General features: G+C 55.4%; 6 protein-coding genes across 6 annotated transcripts; 4 read left to right on the top strand and 2 right to left on the bottom strand.

Annotated features, from left to right (window-relative positions):
• Positions 1-101: 101 nt before the first annotated feature.
• On the bottom strand, positions 102-1,622 carry KRP23_3676 (Proton pump-interactor 1; the record flags this gene model as incomplete). Its single annotated transcript, XM_067888556.1, has 1 exon — positions 102-1,622. The coding sequence occupies one exon, from the start codon at positions 1,620-1,622 to the stop codon at positions 102-104; it is 1,521 nt and encodes a 506-aa protein (XP_067747789.1).
• A 244-nt stretch (positions 1,623-1,866) lies between these two features.
• On the top strand, positions 1,867-2,700 carry KRP23_3675 (uncharacterized protein; the record flags this gene model as incomplete). Its single annotated transcript, XM_067888555.1, has 1 exon — positions 1,867-2,700. One exon carries the CDS (start codon positions 1,867-1,869, stop codon positions 2,698-2,700), a length of 834 nt encoding a protein of 277 aa, XP_067747788.1.
• Positions 2,701-6,243: 3,543 nt separating this feature from the next.
• On the top strand, positions 6,244-9,099 carry KRP23_3674 (Pre-mRNA-splicing factor ATP-dependent RNA helicase DEAH1; the record flags this gene model as incomplete). Its single annotated transcript, XM_067888554.1, has 1 exon — positions 6,244-9,099. The coding sequence occupies one exon, from the start codon at positions 6,244-6,246 to the stop codon at positions 9,097-9,099; it is 2,856 nt and encodes a 951-aa protein (XP_067747787.1).
• A 165-nt stretch (positions 9,100-9,264) lies between these two features.
• KRP23_3673 (Cytochrome P450 704C1) lies at positions 9,265-11,144 on the top strand (the record flags this gene model as incomplete). Its single annotated transcript, XM_067888553.1, has 3 exons — positions 9,265-9,870; positions 10,018-10,146; positions 11,112-11,144. The coding sequence occupies 3 exons, from the start codon at positions 9,265-9,267 to the stop codon at positions 11,142-11,144; spliced, it is 768 nt and encodes a 255-aa protein (XP_067747786.1).
• Positions 11,145-12,944: 1,800 nt separating this feature from the next.
• KRP23_3672 (Multidrug resistance-associated protein 1) lies at positions 12,945-16,955 on the bottom strand (the record flags this gene model as incomplete). The annotated part of the gene is made up of 1 exon (XM_067888552.1): positions 12,945-16,955. The coding sequence occupies one exon, from the start codon at positions 16,953-16,955 to the stop codon at positions 12,945-12,947; it is 4,011 nt and encodes a 1,336-aa protein (XP_067747785.1).
• A 561-nt stretch (positions 16,956-17,516) lies between these two features.
• Positions 17,517-22,307, top strand: KRP23_3671 (Histone deacetylase 8; the record flags this gene model as incomplete). Its single annotated transcript, XM_067888551.1, has 4 exons — positions 17,517-18,417; positions 19,376-19,503; positions 19,571-20,514; positions 21,224-22,307. The coding sequence occupies 4 exons, from the start codon at positions 17,517-17,519 to the stop codon at positions 22,305-22,307; spliced, it is 3,057 nt and encodes a 1,018-aa protein (XP_067747784.1).
• Between the last annotated feature and the right edge of the window lie 106 nt (positions 22,308-22,413).

Raw genomic sequence — 22,413 nt, 5'->3', positions numbered from 1 at the left:
CTTCCTTGGTAGCAAGCGAGGGCTTCTCCCCCTTTCAGCGTGCTTGGTTCCGTGCTGTTGTATGTCCAGAGGCGGTCACACATGAGCTAGACCCTCTTGGCTTACTCGTCCTCCGTCACGACGTCAGCGTCCGCGAACTCGACCGCCACGGCGGGCTCAGCGACAATGGGAGCCATGCCCGGGCCCCACGAAGGGAGATCGGCAGCAACGCCACCGAGCGACGGGAAGGCGTCCTTGTCGCTGGCGTTGAACTTCTTGTTCTTGTTGCTCTTCTTCTTGGGAGACGAAACCTTGGTCGGGGTGGTAGCCTCAACGGCAGTCTCGGCGGACTTCTCCGCCTTCGGGCGAGCCGTCTGCTCGCTGAACCAGACCTTCTTGGCCTTCACGGCAGCCAGCGACTCGGAGACAGCACCCACCGCCGACGGCGGCAGCAAGCCGACGGAGCTGAAAGCCTCCATCTGCGCGAGCGGCAGGACCAGCTTGGCGGCCTTCTTGGTCTTCTTTCCGCGGGCCTTCTTGCCCTTCTTGCCGGCGCCGAGCATCATGAAGTCCTCCTCCTTGCGCTGGAGGGGCTTCATGCCGTCGAGCTCCACGGGGGCGGCCGCGGTCTCGGCCTTGTCAACCTGCTCGTCCTTGAGCTCCTTGCCGTACGTTTTCTCCAAGAAACTCACGAGGGCGTCGCACAGGTCCATCTCGTTCTGGAAGGGGTGGATCTTGGCCATCTCCTTCTCGTAGTCAGCGAGCTTGGCCTCGTACTCGGCCTTGCGGCCTTCCTCCTCCTTCTGGCGCTCGAGGTCCTTCTTCTTGCGCACGAGGCGGATGTTGTTGTAGTACTTGTCGTTGGCCTCCTTGAAGTCCTTGCGCAGGGCCTTGATGGCCGTGAACTTGTCGTCCAGCTGCTCCTTAATCTCCTTGCGTTCCTTGGCGAGCACGGGGAACTGGTCCTTCTGGTTCTCCTCCTCGTTGAGGCGGTAGAGCTCGTCGAGCGCGGCCTTCTGCGCGTTCAGCTTTTCCTGCACCGCGTCGATTTCCTCGTTCTTCTGGGCCTGCAGCGCACGCGTCTCCTTGATGCTCTCGTTCTGCTGGTCCAGGACGCCCTGGTCACCCGAGACGGCGCTCACCTGGAGCTTCTGGGCCTGCAGCTGCTCGATTTCCTTGATCACGCGCTTCTCCTCGTTGAGCGACATGGAGCTCGTCTCCTGCTTGTGTCGCAGATCGGCGATGGCCTGTTCGAACTCGAGCTCTGAGCCAAACTTGAGCGTGGCGCGCACGCTGCGCTGCTGCTTGACGGACGCGTCCTTGGCGTCGCGCGTCTGGCGCAGACGGGCCGTGATCTGGTTGCGCTGCTGGATCAGGTCGTCCTTCTGGCCGCGCAGGGCCGAGAATTGCGCCTTGGCCTCCTGGATCTGGCCGCCGTAGCCGCCGCGGTTCGTCTTGAGCGCGTCCATCTCGGCGCGGATCACGTTCGTGCGCGCCTGCAGCTTCTTGATAGCGGCATCCAGCACCGAGATCTTGGCCTCGTGCTCAGCCTTGTCGGGCTTGGGCAGGCGCTCGATCACGTCCGGGATCTCGAGCTCCTGTGGCTGCTCGGCGACGACGGCGGGGACCTCTTCACTACTCATCGTATGCGGCTTAGGATGACACGTACAGTCTCTCTATGAGGGGGATTTTGACTGGCATGGTGAAGGGGAGGCCCTCCCCCGTTGAAATAGATGAGGATCGGAATACACAGGGGAGGGATCCACGTGGCAAATGTGAGGTGGTCGTACACAGGCTAACGAAGGATACATAATGTAGCCATCCAGCCAAGTTGAAGTGACCTGCTCTCTGGGTTCCATATCCCTTTCAGCGGGAGAGCAGAAGTCTATGGCGCAAGTACCGCCGCTGCCGCTGGAGACGGCACGCCGTATTTCTCGCGCAGCGCTGAGCTCGCTGGAGGTGGCACTGCGTGTGGACGAAGACGCCATCGCGCCGACGTTCTCGTGGGTTTACGTCGCTCTCCCGTCGCAGCAGTTCGCAGGCCACAACGGAGCGCGGACCATTCGCGAAAGCCTGCGGGTGTTGACTGCATTGGCAGCGTGCAGTGGCTTCTCGCTGAGTGAGAACCCACAGTTTTGGAGCGAAATCTGGCCGGACGATCCAGAGCACGCGAGCCAGCAGCCGCGATGGGCGGCCAAGTGGAAACCCCTGCACTTGAGAGCCCGCCCCAGACCGTCGAGCGGTCAACTGAAGTTTTTGTTCCCGCTGGAGGGGGCGAACGTGGCGGGAAGAGCTCGCCACGAGACAATTGCAGCGCTGGAGGAGCTCATGCTGTTCAAAGAGGAGACTGAAAGTGCGGGCTTTCGACTCACGATGGACGTTTTGAGCAGACATATTGAGCAGAACAAGTGGCCGGTGCCGGTGCTGTGTGGGGTAGAGTCTGTGTATGGTGATGGCAGCAGATGGAGTCGACTGTTTAGCGCTGCAAAGAGCCGAAAGAACCATCAGATGACCAAGATGTGGATGCCGTTTCAACTGATGGAGTGCTTGTTATCGGCAACGGATTGTTTGAAGAAGTCGGGGACTTTGAAAGCTGTGGCTGCTGTGTTTCAGCCGCAGGGTTGCGCGATTCCCGTGAAAGAGCTGAAACTAGATTTTGGCTGGAAAAAAGCTGGGAGAAAAGACTTTCAGTGTTTAGACAATTGGTGTGGAATCTGGTGAATGGATCGGAGGAGACAGGAGGGCTTCGTGTTTTACACGTCACGGGTCGATGCATTGCCGATGCATCGTATTTTGGTGTACTCTGCTCAGCTCTCCCGTATATTCGGTCGCTGCAGGAGCTCCGTATTGAGCTACGTCCAATTGTTGAGAAGGACGTGCGGCGCTTGTTCTGGCACTGGCTTACACTAGCTGTGTTTCACCCACAGTCAAACGTGACGATTCAGCACCTCGACATATCGCAGTGCGATGTGTCGGTGGGAGATGTTGGAGTGGTCATCGATGTTATGGACAACGAATGGAACTCCGCCATGTTGCTGCTTCTAGACTACGAATATGACTTGAGCTTTGTACCTCCGTCAAATGCTGATATTTCTATCGCCCTGGTACAGGCGAACACAAGGGTGGAAACAGAGCCTGCTCATCGATTGTTTTCAAAGCCGCTAGTGATTTTGAAGCGTGAGGGGCAATTTATGGTGTTATGCTCGCGACCCGAGTGGGTGTGCGTATACCTACCAGGACTCGGGCGCGGATTCATCCAACGCCAATTCGTCGTATCTACCACAAGACGCCCAACTTTCCCATCATCTCAGAATTCCGGTCTCAAGTCTCTAAAGCTTAAGACGACTAAAATCTGGCCAACTATGGCCCTACTGCAAAAGGTAGGAGCTCACCTTGAGCGACTGAATTTGGAATGCGAGGCGTTCACCGACACACACCTCAAAGAGCTACTCGATTGCTGCCCAAGATTAACTCATTTAACAGTGCGATCTGGACAACTCGGTGATTTCTCGTCGTTGGTAGATGCTTCGGTTGAAGGAACCTGCAAGGTCGCATCGCTGCATCTTTCGACACGAACAATTACCACATCATGCGTGGAACACCTGGTAAAAACGTTTTCCAGTCCGTCTATGGCAAGCATGTCCTGTTTTCGAGAACTGCGTTTGCAAACAGGGCTTCTGAGAAGAGCGGACCTGGAGGGTTTGCTGAGGCTGCTGAAGGCGAATCGGACTCTTTGCTGCTTGCATATCAAAATCGCATTTGACTTGTTTGATGAGTTTATGCCACGTTTCCTGACCCACCGTGGTGACTGGCTTCGAGGAGGTCAAGAAGCTAAACAGAAACTCTCTTTCTTGAGTGTAATCAGCACTTATGCAGCTGAAGCTGGTGTGATGCAGAAAATTGATGCTACGATGCTAAGCAGAATTTTCGCGTTTGCTTTTGAAGGAGAGAGACTCATATCACTGGACGAGTACACAGATATGATGACCATTCGACAAATTGCGAGACGCGCCAATGCTGCTTGATATGCTTGCTGCTCATGAAGTGACCGATGGCTGAATTGTTGTGTAACACTGAGCAATCAAAAGGTGGGCCGTGTTCCGTTTGGAGTTATTGGGTTCCCAAGCTGTCGTACTACTTTCGACACCTTATATTTATTTGCTTGCAAAGAGATCACCATCCGGACATAGTACTTGTATATCAAGTACTGATCGCAGAAACAACGTCACCGGCGGTCTCCCTATTTTAGACATCTGCAAGATGCCACTGTTGTATTTATCAGCTAAACCTGGAAAGAAGCAGCCGCTATGAGTAAATCCAATGAGGTTACCTCGCCTTCTTCGACGATAATTAGCTCAGCGTCAACACCACAAAAGCTCTGGAGTCGGCTGGAGGACAGATGGAACGAAGTTCAAGTGGGTCGCCAGGGCTCGTACTCAGTTGAGCGCCTGGAAAGTTTCGATCGCTACTGTAAAACTGCATCGCAAACCCGAGTTTTTCTCGTCTGTGTCTGTACACCACTACCAGCACTCTCAGCAGCTGTATTGCTGGAGTGCATGCCACTACGACCACCATCGGACGGCTGGGCTGCGAACTGGGTTCTGTGGATTCGTTTGTTCTTGACAACCTTCATAATGACCTTTGCAGGCGTCAGCCAGCTCGTCACCCTGGTTCCGGATCTTAACCCAACGTTATTGAAAAGGTTGTTGGTAACTGGCTGCGCAGCTTTTGGCTATGCGGGGACTTGCCTCTGCGGAGCGAAACTGATTGGCTTTCCGATACCTATGATGTGGTACCTTGGAGGATTCATCATGGGGTTATACGTCCTATTGATGATGATGTTGGTCTTTGGCCGGAAACAATTTGCGAGCACATCGCCATACCGCCGCAACATTCGGCGCTTCCTAAACTACTTCGGTGCTAGCATGACGCTTATGAATGTATTTCCACTCTACAAAGTTCTGTACGAATTTATGCCTTCGGCGTACCGAGTGTTGGTCGTCATTGTACTACCATTGTGGAGATTTGCTGCGAAGCGCTTTGTGGTACAATCCACTCGTGAGTGGGAAGACTTCATGCCTGAGACTGTCGCCATGGTCGTGGACCTTTTCAGTGCCCTCTTCATCTCAGTGTGCATGTCCACAACGGGATCGATCTATCTCTCGGTTGTCTTCATTATAGCGGATATTGGCCAATTGGTGCTTGAAGTTCGAGAGATTCGCACAAACGCACATGTAGTATTCAAGATGTTTCGAGGCCAGCACGCACCTTCAGATCGTTTTTACAAAAGATTAGCTGATGTTTGCCAGACTTCCGGCCTGGTGGCACTGATCCTCGAAGTGACCCGAGATCCTACAACATTTCGCGTAACTTCACTGGAGGGTGCGCGACTACGAGCTTGTTTTCCCCATGCAATTTCTAGCGAGCAAGCAGAACTCCTAAAGGTTCTGGAAGCATCACATCTCTATGACTGTGACTCAGCTTCAACTATACACGCCGCGCAATCTCTTCACAAGCAACGCCGCCGATCATGGTTGCCATCTCGGCTTGTGCAAAATGCAATGATAACATCGATAAACGCAGTGAAGCCCTTACCAACTAAGCTTAGCAACGAACGAGGCAATGGTCCGTTTACAGAAGTTCAGGTGTTCCATGCCGATCTGAATCGCGCTGCTACATCAGCCAAGAGATCCAAAAAGTTGGTTCTGCAGGGTCTACAGCTTCTATTCCACTGCGAGTACGTGATCTTGGTGGAATACGTGGAGTGTGTCGTTCCTCTCATTTTCGTGACGTACAAGGCGGTACTTGAGCACCTACCGAATGTCGTTTACTATCCTGGTGGAGCTGGTCACTTTGATCCAGTGAATGTTCTCGTGTTTGCACTGTTAGAGATAGGCTCCTTGCTTTTTGTGTACAAATTTCTGCAACGTCAATTTGGATTTTCGCCTCTGTACCAGCTAGCGTTCGTGCTGGAAACGCAGGTCTACTTGGTACAAGCACAACTTGTCGTTATGGGCATGTTTCTTCTCACGTACGAGCTGGAGCATTATGGTACGTAGTTTGCTTTTTATCAAAAAGGAAGTAGATTTAGTTGGCTAGGCTCTAACTTTTGGAGTTCGACAGGCATCGACTTCACTTTCCAATTTGAATGGCTCCATGAACCATGCAGTTCGGCAAAAATACTGTAATAGCGTAATTTATTCAAACATCCCATTTTTCACCCCTAATTTATAACGTGCCCAATTTCCCCATTATTCGACACCAATGGCAGGCGGCAAGTCGCGTCGCTCCGACGGCTTCTCCCGTCGCCGGCGCCGCGCCAATAGCGACGAGGACTTGGCCTCTGCTTCCCAAGACGCCGAACATGACTCCGATGTCGAGATTGTGCGCGATTTCAGTTCCAAGCGCGCGCTAGAAGCCGATCCAGACGCCTCCCAAGTGTCCCCGGAGGAGCGCGAGCGATTACGCGACCGCGAGGAGCGCGACGCATTCGCCGAGCGATTGCGTCAACGGGACGAGGACCGCACGAGGCGCAAACGCAAGGCGGAGGAGCTGGAGGTTGCCGGGGGGCTCACGGGCGACGAAATCCAGCAGCTGGCCAAGAGAGGAGCCGTAAACGACGACCAGAGCGCGCTCAGCGACAAGCTGCAGCGCCTGAGAGAGCTCAGCAGACAGGAGTACCTTAAAAAGAGGGAGGAGAAGGAGCTGGAGCTGTTGGAATTCCAGCTCAAGGACGAGGACGTGCTCTTTGAGGACGGCAAGAGGTCCAGGAAGGAGCAGCAGCAGCTGGAGCTCAACAAGAGGATCCTGGAGACTGCTAAAGCTAGGTCCCAGAAGGAGGAGGTTGACGGGTATCAGATCCCAGACTCGTACGAAGAAGTGGACGATGAAGGCAACAGGATCAGGAAGAAGGAGGACTTGTTGACGGACAGATACGAGGAGGAGGAAGTGGTCCATACAGAGCAGGAGGTGTGGGAGGACACGCAGGTCAAGATGGCAACGAGCAGGTTCGGGGTTAAGGAGAGACACAGGGAAAAGAAGGAGGAGGACGAGTTCGTGTTCGACGACCAGATCGACTTCATCTCGCAGCAGATGCTGTCGGGCCATCATGTGAGTGAGGAAGACGTCCAAGAGGCGAGGAAGAAGATGGAGCAGGCGAAACACTTGAGTATCCAGGAAGGAAGGAAGCAGCTGCCCGTGTATCCTTATCGGGAGTCACTGCTGGAGGCGATTCGGAATTACCCCGTGATTATTATTGAGGGGGAGACTGGGTCAGGCAAGACGACACAGATCCCGCAGTTTCTGCATGAGGTCGGGTACTCGGAGCTCGGTATTATTGGGTGCACGCAGCCCCGACGTGTCGCTGCGATGAGTGTGGCAGCTCGTGTGGCGCAGGAGATGGATGTGAAGCTGGGTAACGAAGTGGGCTACTCTATCCGTTTCGAGGACTGTACCAGTGACAAGACGGTGATCAAGTACATGACAGATGGTATGCTGCTGCGTGAGTTCCTGACCGAGCCTGATTTGAAGACCTACAGCGTCATGATCATTGATGAGGCTCACGAACGTACTCTCAGCACGGATATCTTGTTCGGCCTGATCAAGGATATTGCGCGTTTCCGAGACGATATCAAGATCATTGTGGCCAGTGCGACGCTGGATGCGACCAAGTTCAGCGCCTACTTCGACGACGCCCCAATTTTCAAGATCCCTGGACGCATGTTTCCTGTGGATATTCTGTACACGAAGGCTCCGGAGGCAGACTACCTGGATGCGGCTATCGTGACGGTGCTGCAGATCCATATCACGCAGCCTCTGGGAGACATCCTCGTGTTCTTTACCGGTCAAGAGGAGATTGAATCAGCTGAAGAGATATTATTGCAGCGCACCCGTGGTCTTGGCTCGCGAATAGGCGAGCTGCTTATTCGACCAATTTATGCGACGTTGCCGTCGGAACGCCAGGCCCAGGTGTTTGAACCAACGCCTGAGGGCGCTCGCAAAGTGGTGCTGAGTACGAATATTGCTGAAACATCGCTGACCATCGCGGGAATCTGCTACGTGATTGACACGGGCTTTTGCAAACAGACCAACTACAACGCGCAGACGGGCATGGAGTCCTTGCTGGTGGCTCCAGTGTCGCAGGCTATGGCGAACCAGCGAGCCGGTCGCGCAGGCCGTACCGCTCCGGGCAAGTGCTTCCGTCTTTACACGGCGTGGTCCTACAAGAACGAACTTGACGAGAACACAGTGCCGGAAATCCAGCGTACGAACCTCGCCAGTGTTGTGCTGCTCATGAAGTCACTCGGAATTAACGACTTGCTGCACTTCGACTTCATGGATCCGCCGCCAGAGAAGGCGCTCATTCGCTCTCTTGAACAGCTCTACGCCCTCGGCGCCCTGAACGGTTTGGGTGAGCTGACAAAGCTCGGACGTCGTATGGCTGAGTTCCCGCTGGACCCGATGATGTCGAAGGCTCTACTCGCCTCAGAGAAGTTTGGCTGCACCGAGGAAGTGATGACTATCTGCGCCATGCTGAGTGTGAACAACTCGATCTTCTACCGACCGAAGGACAAGGCCGTTCACGCTGATAATGCGCGACTCAACTTTGCACGTGGCGGCGGCGGCGACCACATCACGCTGATGAATGTCTACAACCAGTGGGTTGAAACGAACTACTCGACGCAATGGACGTACGAGAACTTTGTGATCATGCGCTCGCTCAAGACCGCCCGCGACGTGCGAGAGCAGCTCGAGGGCCTTTGCGACCGCGTGGAGCTCGAGAAAACGAGCAACCGCAGCGACCACGAACCGATCCGCAAGGCGGTCTGCGCAGGGTACTTCTACAACACGGCCAAGCTGGACAACTCGGGGCACTACAAGACGGTCAAGAAGGCGCAATCTGTGCACATCCACCCAAGCTCGTGTCTGATCAAGCTCGAGGAAGTCCCGCGGTGGGTCGTGTACCACGAGCTGGCCTTCACGACCAAGGAGTACATGCGCAGCGTGATCCCCATCAAGTCCGAGTGGCTCATGGAGCTCGCGCCGCACTATTACAAAACCAAGGAAGTCGAGGACGCCCGCACCAAGAAGATGCCCAAGGCTGTCGGTCGAGCAGGCTAAATAGGTAGGATGCATGCGCAAGTCGACTGTTGATGGCAAGGCTCCGTTGCCATAATCTTGACCGTTGAATGGCAACTTCAAGTTATAGCAGCCGCTCGTTTGGAGTCTCCACTGTCATTATTCAAAGGTCCGTCTCAAGCCCAAGCCGCCGCCATTCACGCCAAGATGCTGCCGATCGCCGAGCTCGTCGAGAACTCTTCCGTGACCATCGGCGGGTTGGCTCTGCTGGCCCTCGCGCTGAGCTTTTGGCACAAGATGAGAGTCGACGAGAAGAGCAAAGTTCACCGCCCGGACTCGACGCTGCCGCTCCTGGAGAACACGCTGGACCTCATCATTCACGGCGGTGGGAAAGGAGATCTGCACGACTTCACCACGCAAATGGCCAAGCAGTTCGACGCGGAGCCAGTTTTCCTTCGGGCGCTGGGTATTCCCCTCAACATCATGCTGTTCACGCCTGAGGCGTTCGAAGACGTGCTCAAGACTCAGTTCCACAACTTCGAGAAAGGGCCATTCATGTGTGAGAACCTGAAGGATTTACTCGGAGAAGGAATCTTTGCTGTTGATGGAGATCAGTGGGTGCACCAGCGCAAGACGGCCAGTAACCTCTTCACCATGAGAGCACTGAGAGATTCCATGACTGTTGTCATCCAACGCCACGCTGTCGTGCTCTATGACATCCTGCAGCGTGCTAGTGACAATAAGGAGACACTTGACCTGTTCAGGCTCTTCAACCGATTCACGATTGAGGCGTTTGCGGAGATCGGCTTCGGGGTGCACATGGGATGTCTCGATTCGGACGAAGAGCATCCATTCCAGAAAGCATTTGACCGCGCGCAGCGAGCACTGCTCTTGCGTTTTACTCGGCCAGGCTGGTTCTGGAAGACTCAGCGTTGGTTGGGTGTGGGTGTTGAGGGGCAGCTCCGTCGTGACATTCAAGTGATCGACAAGACGGTGCTGGACATTGTGGAGAAAGCGTTGGCACAGCGAGCACAGAGAGTAACCCACGGCGATGGTGGATACGATAATGGCGACAACAAAGTGAAGAAGGTAGGTAACATCGTCTCGCTCTTCATGGATAATCTTGCCAACTCCCAGCAATTCGACCCAAAGTACTTGCGCGACATCGTCGTGAATTTCCTCGTTGCTGGTCGAGACACCACTGCTCAAGCGCTAAGCTGGTTCTTTGTGGACCTCTCGAAGAATCCCCACGTGGAGGTTGCCATTCGTAAAGAGATGGCAGAGAAGTTGCAACCCGCTGAAGTGAACAGACCTGGCGCTGTCAGCTCCACGATGGAGGATGTGAGTCACCGCGTGTACCTGGAAGCTGCACTAAAGGAAGCGCTCCGTCTTCACCCTTCAGTCCCCGTGGTGCCGAAACAAGCTGTGCAAGACACTATGCTGTCGGATGGAACTTTCGTTCCTGCAGGGTCAGCAATTGGTCTGGCGAACTACGCGATGGCGCGGATGCCCCAAGTTTGGGGTCCTGACGCCGAAGAATTCAAGCCTGAACGGTGGATTGACCCCACCACCGGAAAGCTGATCCCGGTCTCTGCCTACAAGTTCGCATCCTTCAATGCCGGTCCTCGCATGTGTCTCGGAATGAACTTAGCCATGCTCGAGATGAAGTTGGTGGTGGCAGGACTCCTGAGCAAGTTCCACGTGGAGGTGCTCAACCCGGAGGACGTCACGTACGACCTGTCGTTGACTCTGCCTGTGAAGGGCGCCCTCAACGTGAAGGTGTCAAGCATTGGTCGCTCAGCCAGTCCAGCATACGCCTAAAGGCCATGGTGAAGGAAACGAGAAACCTCTGTGAAGAGTATGACAGCGCTGTGAGCACCTTGCTTGATAACATAATGTTTGTCTTGTTTTCGAGTACCAGTGGAATAGTGCGTAAAAGTGTGGATGTTTGCAAGCAGCATTGATCTTGCCTGTGCTCTCTCACCTAACGTTAAACCGCAGAAATCTTGGCGTTGAGCTGTCCTTTCACTGGAAGTGTGAAAGAGATGGCGTAGGTCACAGTCTTGGGAGTCTCGAGCTCAACGTGATACTTGCTCAGTAGAGACGCCACGATCAACTTCATCTCAAGCATGGCGAGGTTCTTACCGAGGCACAGACGCGGGCCTGCGTTGAACGCCACAAACTGGTAGGCAGAAACGGAGATAAGCTTCCCCGTTTGCGCGTCGATCCATCGCTCCGGTTTGAATTCTGCTGCGTCGGGCCCCCACACGTGAGGCATTCGACCCAGTGCGTACATTGGCAAACCAGCCATCGCCCCGGCTGCAATGAAGGTGCCATCCGATAGCACAGCGTCTTGAACCGCTTGCTTGCTCACAATTGGAACCGACGGATAGAGTCGCAGAGTCTCTCTCAATGCAGCCTCGACGTAAGTGAGCTCGCCCACTGCGTCCATCGATGGACTGCATTGACCATTGAACAGATCTGGTAGTTTGGCTAGTAGCTCCTCGCGGATCTTGGTCTCCACTTGTTTGTTCTGACTGAGACAGTAGAAGAACCAGCTCAACGCTTGTGCCGTGGTGTCACGACCAGCGATGATGAAGTTGACAACGATATCCCGCAGGTAAGTGGGGTCGAAGCAGTTTGCGTCCACGTCGCTCGACTTGTTCAAGTCATCCAGAAACAGTGAAACGATATCCATTGCGGCTTTATCGTCTGGCTTAGGTGCCCCCCTCGCACTGTTTTGGAGTGTCTTGGCCACGATGTCGCAGATGGTCGAGTTGATCACCTTCATATCTTGTTGCAGCTGCCCCTCCGGGCCCAGTCCCAACATGCGCTGTGTCTTCCAGAACCAACTCGGACGGACAAAACGCAAAGCCAGAGATTGTTGGCTTCGGTCAAATGCAGTTTGGAACGGATGCTCCTGGTCAGAATCCAAGCAGTTCATCTCCACGCCGAAGCCGATCTCCGTGAACGCTTCCATCGTGAAGCGGTTCAGCAGCCGAAACATGTCAATCGAGGCGTTGGTCTCAGCAGCTCGACGGAAGATGCGCTCCAAAACCACCAAGTGACGTTGAATAGTACTCGTCATGGAATCTCGAAGAGCTCTCATGGTGAACAAGTTGCTGGCAGTCTTCCGTTGGCGGTACCATTTCTCGTTGTCGACCGCAAAGATGCCTTCTCCGAGCAGTTCGCGTAGGTACTCGCTCTTCTTCGGGCCCTTGGGAAAGTTGTCAAACTGGTTCTTGAAAACGTCTTCGAAAGCTCCAGGTGTCGACAACAGAGTCATATCGGGCGTACCCAGCGATTGAAGCAGAACTGGTTCACCCTTCGCTTCTTCGCACAGACTTGTGATCCAGTCGTGGCGAATCGGGAGGTTGTAGAGGATATCCAACGTGTTCCCGATCAGCGGCTTCGTGGTCGATGGTCGCACCACTTTGCGAGTACCAAGCTGCTTCTCGCCATGCGCAGTTGACAGCAAATACCAGGCTAGTGGAAGTGTAACCAACCCACTCAACGCAGCGACTGCAACGCTGGACGAGAGTTTGTCGGTCATGCGATCGACTGTCAGCATCCCGAACGTTTGTGGTCCTGGCGGAGAAAACTGGAATGAACTTTTGGCGACGTGCCTTGCGACCCGACGGGGAAACTCCACTTGAAGCTAACCCAGCTCGACAATAGCGTCCTGGAAGCAGGGAAGCCATCGCAACCCATGGCAACAATCGTGGATTGGGTGTGAACCCGCATCAACCTGCAGCAAGATGCAGGCAATAACAAGTACTAACGTAGTAAGCTACAAGTCAAATGCAACTATCCCTTCATTGAGCGAGACCTTGATCCTGTATCTACTTGAGCTGTACCGCCGAATGAACGAAGATCGTTCCCACGTCTTACTTGTCGTTGCTCTGGCGCCAGGCGTCCACGAGCGACTTGAAAATGCCGTCCTGCTTGCGTTGAAGCTCGGCAGGCGACCCGAACTCGGCGACCGAGCCCTTCTCCATGACCAGAATGCGGTCCGAGTCCAGGATCGTGTTGATACGGTGCGCGATCGTGAGCGTGGTGCATTCGCGGAACTCCTCGCGGATACTCTGCTGGATCTGGCGGTCCGTCTCCGTGTCGATGGACGCTGTCGCCTCGTCCATCAGAATCACCTTCGACCGCTTCAGCAGCGCACGAGCGATAGACAGCAACTGCCGCTCGCCCACACTGAAGTTCGAACCCTTCTCGTCCACGACGTCGTCCAGCGACGTGACGGCCTTCTGCAGCGACGCACGCTTTACGGACGTCCAGATCTGCTCGTCCGAGAACTGGTCGAACGGGTCCAGGTTCGAGCGCACGGTGCCTGAGAACAGCACAGGGTCCTGCGGGATGATGGCGATGTTGGCGCGCAAGTCGTGCAGGCCGATCTTACTGATGTCGACGCCATCGATCGAGATGGAGCCTCCGTCCAGCTCAACGAGACGCATGAGGCCGACAATCAGACTGCTCTTGCCGGCACCCGTGCGGCCGACAATGCCGACCTTCTCCTTCGCGTTCACGCTGAACGTCAATCCTCGAAGCACGCGCGGAAGCCCGGGACGGTAGCGCAGATCCACACGGTTGAAGCTGATAGCACCTGCCGTGGGCCAGTCGAGACTGGGCTTTAGAGCAGCAGTGCTCTCAAGGGCAGCTTCGGTCGGCATCTCGGTGTACGTCTGGATGCGCTCGACAGACACCATTTGCGTCTGCAACTGACTGATCATACGCACCGTCCAGTTAAGCGACTGCGTCACAGTGAACGCGTACGTCAGAGAGACACCGACAATTCCGGCAAATGCCGTTCCCTCGGCGGCATTCGTGCCATGCGCCAACACCGCAGAAAGAGCAGCAGCGGCAGCGATACACGTGCCGACAAACTCCAATCGCAGCGCTAGCCAGCAGTTGATCGTGAAGTTCAGGAAGTACGCACGCTGGTTCTTGTCGAGTAGGTAGTTGTTGTGGCCGATAAAGCTGCTCTCAACGCCGAAAGCACGAATCGTCGAGAGGCCATCCAACGTTTCTGACAGTAATGCGAAAATCGGGGAACGGCTGATCGAGTCCAAACGCTGCAGCTCGCGAGAAGTCTTGATGAAGTATCGCTGGGAGGTGTAGTATCCCACCAGAACCGGCAGCAAAATAACCATAAACATGGGTGTGACGTACGAGACCGTAACCAAAGTGATCACAACAGATACGATTGTGTTGAGAAGGCCAACGACCGTGCCCGGAATCGCCTCGTCCAGAGTGTAGATGTCTTTGGACATACGATTAACAATACGACCGAGTGGTGTCGTGTCGAAAAACGAGGTAGGCGCGTGCAAAATCTGCTTGAGCAACTTGCTGAAGAGTAGGCGACTTGCATGTAGAGAGCCCAGGTACAGCAGAATCACACGGACGAACAGGAGCACAGCGTACACCAGGTTGATCAGCATGTACACATACACGTAGTACATCTGCGAGTCCGGATACTTGGCAGCTTGCTCTGACCAGTACGAAATCCACACTGTCGCCAGAAGGGTCAAACCTTGAGCGGCAAAGAAACCCAGCACGACCATGAAAGCCGCACACATGCCTCCGAACGCATTGATCCACACGCGGTAGACAGACCACGACACGTCGCCCACAGATCGATCCTCCTCAACCATCAGCTGGCCTTCATCTTCAACTGCCTGGCTGTCATCGCTTCTCGTCGAAGACACTCGAGAGCGACGATGCATGCGGCTCTCGCTCGATTTTCGGCGACCCGTGATCGCCAGCTCTACATCGTCACTCAAGTCATCCAACTCGTCTTCAACAGACTCGGCCGACGTCGTGTTCGCGTCGTCCTCTTCCTTTTCGCTCTCCACGTAGTTCGACACCATCTGAGCAAGCAAGTTCTTCTTCGCTATCAAATTATTGTACGAGCCGTGCTCCGCGATCCTTCCGTCGGCAATGACGGCGATCTGGTCGCACTGGTTCACGAAGCTCAGCGAGTGCGTCACCAGCATCACCAGCTTGTTCTTCAGCGTCTTCTTGATGCATTCATTGAAGATGTCCGCGCCAACGTGGCTGTCAACCGCAGACAGAATGTCATCCAGCAGGTAAATGTCGGTGTCCTGGTACACGGCACGAGCGATGGCAACGCGCGTGCGCTGTCCGCCACTGAGGTTGATGCCCTTCTCACCAATCTCCGTGCGATCTCCGGCCGTCAGGATACGCAGGTCCTTCTTCAAAGAGCTCACACGCAGAGCTTCTTCGTACTTCTCGGCGTCAAACGGCAGGCCAAACGTGATGTTGTCGCGCACAGTCGCGTTCTGAATGAAAGGCTGCTGCGAGACGTACGCCACAGACCCGCGGATCGCAGCCGATCCCGAACTGCAGCGAGCGTCGCCGAGGATACCAGCGAGCAAAGTCGACTTGCCACTACCCACGTGGCCCACAATCGCGTGCAATTCGCCCTTCTTCGCCGAGAAGTCAATGTGGCGGAGCGTGGGGCCCTCGACAACGGGAGTTGTCGGAGCTTCCTCGTCTTTCTTGTCACTGTCCTTCTTGCCGTCATCCGCCGGCGGAGCTGCGTCCCACTTGAAGTCGGCGCCCTGCACCGAGATGCCCACCTCCGTCAAGTTGCCCTCGCCCACGTTCGTACGCTCCTCCGCCAGGAAGTAGCTGCGCAGACGGTCAAAACTCACACTCGCCTCCACAACGTTATTCAGCACCTGAGGCAGCATGAACAGCGGGAAGCGCAGGATATTGAACAGCGCCAGACTCGTCAGGGCCGTGCCCACGTCCAGCGTGTGGCCAAGCAGCACGTACGCGCTGAAGGACACGACGGTCACCAGGGACGGGACGAAGCTGAAAATCGTGTTCGATCCGCTGCGCGCGAACACGTACGTCCGCAGGCGCGCGAGCTCCTCGTCACGGAACTTCATGACGCGCTGGCCGAACGAGTTCTCCCACGCCTTGAGCTTCACCACCTTGATACCCGACAGCACCTCGACGCAGATCTTGATCCGCTCGTCTTTCACCTGCATGAGGCGCTGCTGCAGCTTGCGCATGGCCGTCGAGATGACTGTCATCAACGGGATGACGAGCAGAATGACCGCCACGCCCGCGAACGTGGCCACGCCGATCTGCTGCCACAGCAGGAAGCACGACACGATGATCTGGAAGGCCGCGTACCACACGGCGTGTAGGTACGGCGTCATATCCTGCAGCCGCTGGGCGTCGATGGACATGAGGTTCGTGATCTCTCCGGACGTGCGCTGCTGCCGCGCCGCGGCCGACAGCAACAGCGACTTGTCGAACACGGCCGTGACGATGGCGCTGCGGAACTGCAGCCCCGTCTCGTAGCAGTAGAAGAAGTACTGGCGCAGCGCAAAGGACTGCACCACGCCCGACACAAAGATCACGCCCGCGTATGTGAGCCCCTCGGACAACGGCGCCGCCGGGTCGCTCAGGTACGCGATGATATCCTTGATGATCATGGGCCCCACGAACTGCAGCGAGTCGTGCACGAGCTTGAGGAAGCCCGCAACCACGAACTTGAGGCCGAAGGCCTTGCCGAGCGCCCACACGAGGCTAGGCTTGCTCGAGCGCTTCTGCGCGCCCCAGGCCACTGCGAACGCCTCGGATACGTTGGCCGCGCGGTTGTGCGGGTCCAGCTGGAACAGGTCGTCGCTCTCAAGCGGCCGCTCGTTGCCGAGCTTCATGAGCGGCGTGACCCACGAGAAGAAGATGTTGCCCAGGCAGCCCGAGAGCTGCGACGGGTAGCGGTCGCCCAGGCCGGGCGCGTCTGCGGGCATCCATGTGGATGCGGTCTTGGAACTGTCGCCGTCGTGCACGACCGTCACGCCCTGCAGCAGCGGCTTGCGCTCCTCGAGCGCGTGGAGCTTAGAAGGCGCCATCCGACCGTTGCGTTGCGACTGGATTGGCCTTGAAGCTCTTGCCACCTACGACGCCGATTGGAGACTGAAGGAAGTCTGCGGACCAGTCGGTTTGAAGCGGCGGAACGACGCACAAACTTAGCGACTCGATTGGATTTGGCAGGAGAAGTATTTCATACAGGGCTAATTTGATAGTTAAGTGGAGAATATCTCGTAAAACTCCTACAGATGTTGTATTCTGACTGGAGGAAAGTTTGGGGTTGCTGATTCATAATCGAAGGAGAGTGATGATCCGTATGATTACGCAGGCGTTTCGGATGATGGTGCCCACGGTTGGCCGCTGCAAAAGGGAGAGCGCTCGCTTGGCCGTCTTCTAGTTGCCTGGAAGGTGGTCAATGCAAGCACAGTGCTGTTGTTTTTGCCTTGTTAAACGTAGTGCCATGTTGAAATGGATTTCGCTGTTCGACCATTCTGGTGTTGCACCTGTCCATCCTCTCTTGATCGCTGATCGCTTCGACGTCGACCTCGTTAGCACCGACCTCGTCAGAATCCAAGTGGCGCGCTGGGACTCAAGTCTCCAGAATGCTCTCGATCTCGTCGTTGCGTGAGAAAGCCATCGTCGGCGTCCTCCTGGTCTCCGCCGTCGTGTTCCTGGTCAAGTCCCGCTCCGAGCCGAGTGGCAGTGGCTCAATTGATCCGCAGCGAAAGGTTCACCGCCCAGACTCGACACTCCCATTGCTGGAGAACACGTTGGACATTCTCCAGGCAGCTCGCGACGGCGACATCCACGACCGCACTGTTCGCGCGTGCAGGGGTTTCAAAGGGGAGCCAGTCCTCATTCGGTCCATCGGTCTCCCCGACAAACTCGTCGTCTCCACCCCTGAAGCGTTCGACGATGTCCTCAAAACGCAATTCAACAACTTCCCCAAGGGTTCCTACATGTGTGAAAACCTGCGCGATCTGTTGGGTGACGGCATATTCGTTGCTGACGGGGACCAGTGGGCGCACCAGCGCAAGACGGCCAGTAACCTCTTCACCATGAGAGCACTGAGAGATTCCATGACTGTTGTCATCCAACGCCACGCTGTCGTGCTCTATGACATCCTGCAGCGTGCTAGTGACAATAAGGAGACACTTGATTTGTTCAGGCTCTTCAACCGATTCACGATTGAGGCGTTTGCGGAGATCGGCTTCGGGGTGCACATGGGATGTCTCGATTCGGACGAAGAGCATCCATTCCAGAAAGCATTTGACCGCGCGCAGCGAGCACTGCTCTTGCGTTTTGTACGCCCGGGCTGGTTCTGGAAGACGCAGCAATGGCTGAGTGTGGGCGCCGAAGGTCGCCTTAAGCAAGACATCGAGGTGATCAACGCGACAGTGCTGGAGATTGTTGAGAAAGCTCTCGCAAAGCGCTCGACCGTCAGCAACGATGAGATCGGCGACGAGGACAAAAACATTGTGACTCTCTTCCTCGATAGCGTCGGTGGGTTTGCTAGCGCTGACTCCCAGCAACCCGATCCGATGCACCTACGCGATATCGTCGTGAACTTCCTCATCGCTGGGCGAGACACAACGGCACAGACACTGAGCTGGTTCTTCCTCAACCTTACCAAAAACTCTGACGTCGAGGCTGCTATTCGTGACGAGATCGCGGAGAAGCTGCCGAAGGGTGGCAGGAATGCGACAACGTCTGCGACTGCAACGATGCAGGATGTTAGCCAACTCGTCTACCTGGAGGCAGCACTGAAGGAGACGCTGCGCCTTCACCCACCCGTCCCAATGGCGCCGAAGTATGTTGTCGAAGACACTACATTATCCGACGGAACTTTCGTGAAGGGCAAGTCGATGATCGTGTTGGCGACGTACGTGATGGCGCGGATGCAGGAGGTGTGGGGTCCCGACGCAGAAGTATTCAAGCCCGAGCGATGGATCGACGCTGCGACTGGGAAGCTTGTCAACGTTTCCGCCTACAAGTTCGCATCCTTCAATGCCGGTCCTCGCCTGTGTCTCGGGGTGAACTTGGCCATGCTCGAGATGAAGTTGGTGGTGGCAGGTCTGCTGAGCAAGTTCCACGTGGAGGTGCTCAACCCGGAGGACGTCACGTACGAGCTGTCGTTGACCCTACCCGTGAAGGGTCCTCTCAACGTGAAGGTGTCGCCTGCTAAGCTGCCGACCAGCCCCGACTTCGCGTGAAAACGGATCCGCCGGCAAGCCCTCTTGATTCTTTGTACCCGTGCACACTGCGTAATATATTCGGTTCACCCTGGAAGCCGCTGCACAACGTCAGCAGTATTCCTTCGTTATCCTGCATTTCAACGCTTGTGACAGTGTGCTTAGCAACCGTGCTACATGTATTCCATGTGGTCAACTTGGATGGCCGAGTCGTGGAAGCACATGTGCAGCACTTCCCAGCTGGGGTCACTGCCTTAAGCAAACCCTAGGACACGCAACATGGTACCAGTCGAACATTGCAAGGAGTCAGAAGTGGCCGAGACCCACCTGCCAACGCAAGAGGATGGCGGACCTCTCTCTGACGATAATGTCCATGGTCTCCGAGAGCCACACGATGGTCTCACTTGTCAACGTTCCTGCCCGAGCTCAAGTCGTTAACGATGTTGTCTATCGCTTCGCTGAAGTTGGAGCACCCTTTGTACCATGCACTCACGGTCACCAGCATTGTGCTGCTCCCGATCGTTTTTCAATTGTCACGAGGCTCAAGTTCATCGTCGACCGACGATGAAGAGCGAGCGGATTCCGAACTTGAGCGACGAGATGCTGACAGACCTCCTTGGACTCTTCCAGTACTGCACAACACCCTCAATTGGATTCTAGGAGGCGACGGCATTCACGAATGGATCACGCGGAATTGTGAGCGGTTCAAAGGCAGACCATTCACAGTGAAAGCCTTGGGCTTACCTGAAATGCTAGTGGTCTCCACTCCCGAGGCGTTTGAAGACGTGCTCAAGAACCAGTTCATGAACTTCCCCAAAGGTCCTCACGTGAAGGAAAACCTGCAGGACTTGCTGGGTGACGGGATATTCGCTGCCGACGGGGTCAAGTGGGCACACCAGCGTGATGTCGCTCGCGGGTTGTTCCGGATGCGCGAGCTTCGGGATTGCATGACCGAAGCAATCACCCGGCATACCAAGGCCCTGCATGATGTTCTAGGAAAGGTTTGTGCAAGGAATCGATCGGTAGACTTGCACAAGTTGCTGAGCTGCTTCTCCACAGAAGCCTTCGCAGAGATCAGTTTCGGAATGAAGATGGGTTGCCTTCGGGCTAACAAGGAGCTCCCATTCCAGGCAGCCTTTGACAGTGCCCAGCGGTTGACAGCTCAGCGCTTCGTGCGACCACGCTGGTTCTGGAAGATGCAACGGAGGTTGGGCTTGGGGGCTGAAGACCAGCTGCAGCTTGACATCAAAGAGATCGACGCCGCTGTGTTGAACATTGTCCAGAGAGTCCTCTCCCAACGCGCGATGGTTCCCGACGATGGTGCACCAAAGAGCACGAACATGCTCTCGCTCTTCCTTGATACGATTGCCAAGTCGCCAAAAGCAGAGGAGCAGCTCTACGACCCTGCGTACCTGCGCGATGTGGTCGTCAATTTCCTGGTTGCTGGGCGTGACACCACCGCTCAAGCGTTAAGCTGGTTCTTCTACAACGTGAGCCAAAACCCGCACGTCGAGGCCAAACTTCGTCGAGAAATCTACAAGAAGCTCCCCGAGCTCGTCAATTCGGAAGTCTGCGTGCCAACGCTCCAGCAGGTGAACAGACTTGTGTACTTGGAAGCAGTCATGAAAGAGACGCTACGATTGTATCCGCCCGTGCCGATGTCTCCCAAGTACGCCGTTCGTGACGCGATGTTGTCCGACGGAACGTTTGTCGCCGCGGGTTCGATGGTGTGCCTCCCCATGTACGCTATGGGTAGGATGCCTCACGTGTGGGGCCCCGATGCTGCCGAGTTCAATCCCGAGCGCTGGATCGACCCCGCCACGAAGAAAATCGTCAGCGTCTCAGCGTTCAAGTTTGTCGCCTTCAATGCAGGACCTCGAATGTGTCTCGGAACGACATTGGCAGGTCTGGAGCTGAAATTGGTGGCGGCATCTCTGCTGAGTCGCTTTCACATCCACGTGGAGAACCCCGAGGACGTCACCCATGAGTTCTCGCTCACGCTACCAGTCAAGGGTCCCATGAACGTGAGACTTGCTCGTGTTCAAGCTGCAGTAGCGTAATCTGTTCCGACATATTCAACAACTTTTCTTTATGACCGAAGAGAAAATGACTGAAAGGGATCAAAACGCTCTTGCTCGACGTGAAGTGGTGTATATGCACTCCCCGCTGTACCTAGAGGCGCTGGGTCGACTACCCGTCCACCAACAGCGTGAGCGGATGACGTTGGCTTTGCTGCAAGCCATTTTTCCAGACGGAGAACTCTCGCAGCACCTGCAACTGCTTGCACCAACGATGGCAACGCGAGGGGAGATTGAGGCATTTCATACACGCGACTACGTGGATGTTCTCTATGAATTCGGAGGTGGAGACGACTTAGTGGAGAAGAACAGACTGTCATCGGCTCGGAAACGGGAAAATGAACGACGACTAGAAGAGTTTGGCCTGGTGGATGATGCATACGTGTTTCCCGGGCTGTACGAGTATTGTTCCTTCGTTGTAGGAGCAACGTTGACTGCTGTGGATGCACTGCTACATCTACTGAGCGGTAAAGCGGCGATGCCGCCAGTGGCTATCAACCTTGGTGGAGGAAGACACCACGCTATGCGCTCGCAAGCCAGTGGTTTTTGTTACGTCAACGACGTTGTGCTAGGCGTGCAACGACTGCTTTCCAGAGGCAGAATGAGCCGAGTGTTGGTCGTGGATATTGACGTTCATCATGGAGACGGCACCCAAGAAGCTTTCTACTACAGCGAGAAGGTCGCCGCCATTTCTTTTCATCTCCGAGAGCCTGGGTTCTTCCCTGGAACGGGTGCCGACACAGAAATCGGAGCTGGGCGAGGGAAGTGCAACAACGTGAACGTCCCGCAGCAGCGTGGAGTTACCGACTCGCAGTTTCGCGAACTCTTTCAACGTGTCGTGGGCAAAGCTGTTGAAACAATGCAACCCGAGATGTTAGTGTTAGTTTGCGGCGTCGACACACTAGCACGAGACCCACTTGGAGGCTTTAACCTCACCAGTGATGGCATCTGCGACTGTGTGGAGTTTGTGATGGCACTACAGCTGCCCGTGTTGCTTCTTGGTGCGGGAGGTTATAGTGGGGTAGATGCCTGCAAAACCTTTTCGGCGATTGTCGCGACTGTTATCGGCCAGCGTCGTAACCTTCCTGATGACATTCCCGAGCACGACTTCTATGAAGAGTAAGACCCTGCAGCATGAATGAGCTTTTGAGGCTGTTAACACTGCTTGTCCTGCGCGTGATAGGTACTTACCAAACTTGCAACTCAGCACGACCCCGGTTGCTCACCGA

The sequence above is a fragment of the Phytophthora ramorum genome, assembly GCF_020800215.1.
Source record: "Phytophthora ramorum isolate Pr-102 chromosome Unknown Phyram_PR-102_s0003, whole genome shotgun sequence".
Taxonomy (NCBI): Eukaryota; Oomycota; class Peronosporomycetes; order Peronosporales; family Peronosporaceae; genus Phytophthora; species Phytophthora ramorum.
The sequence above is the reverse complement of the archived record's forward strand: the minus strand, read 5'-3'. Positions and strand labels throughout refer to the sequence as shown.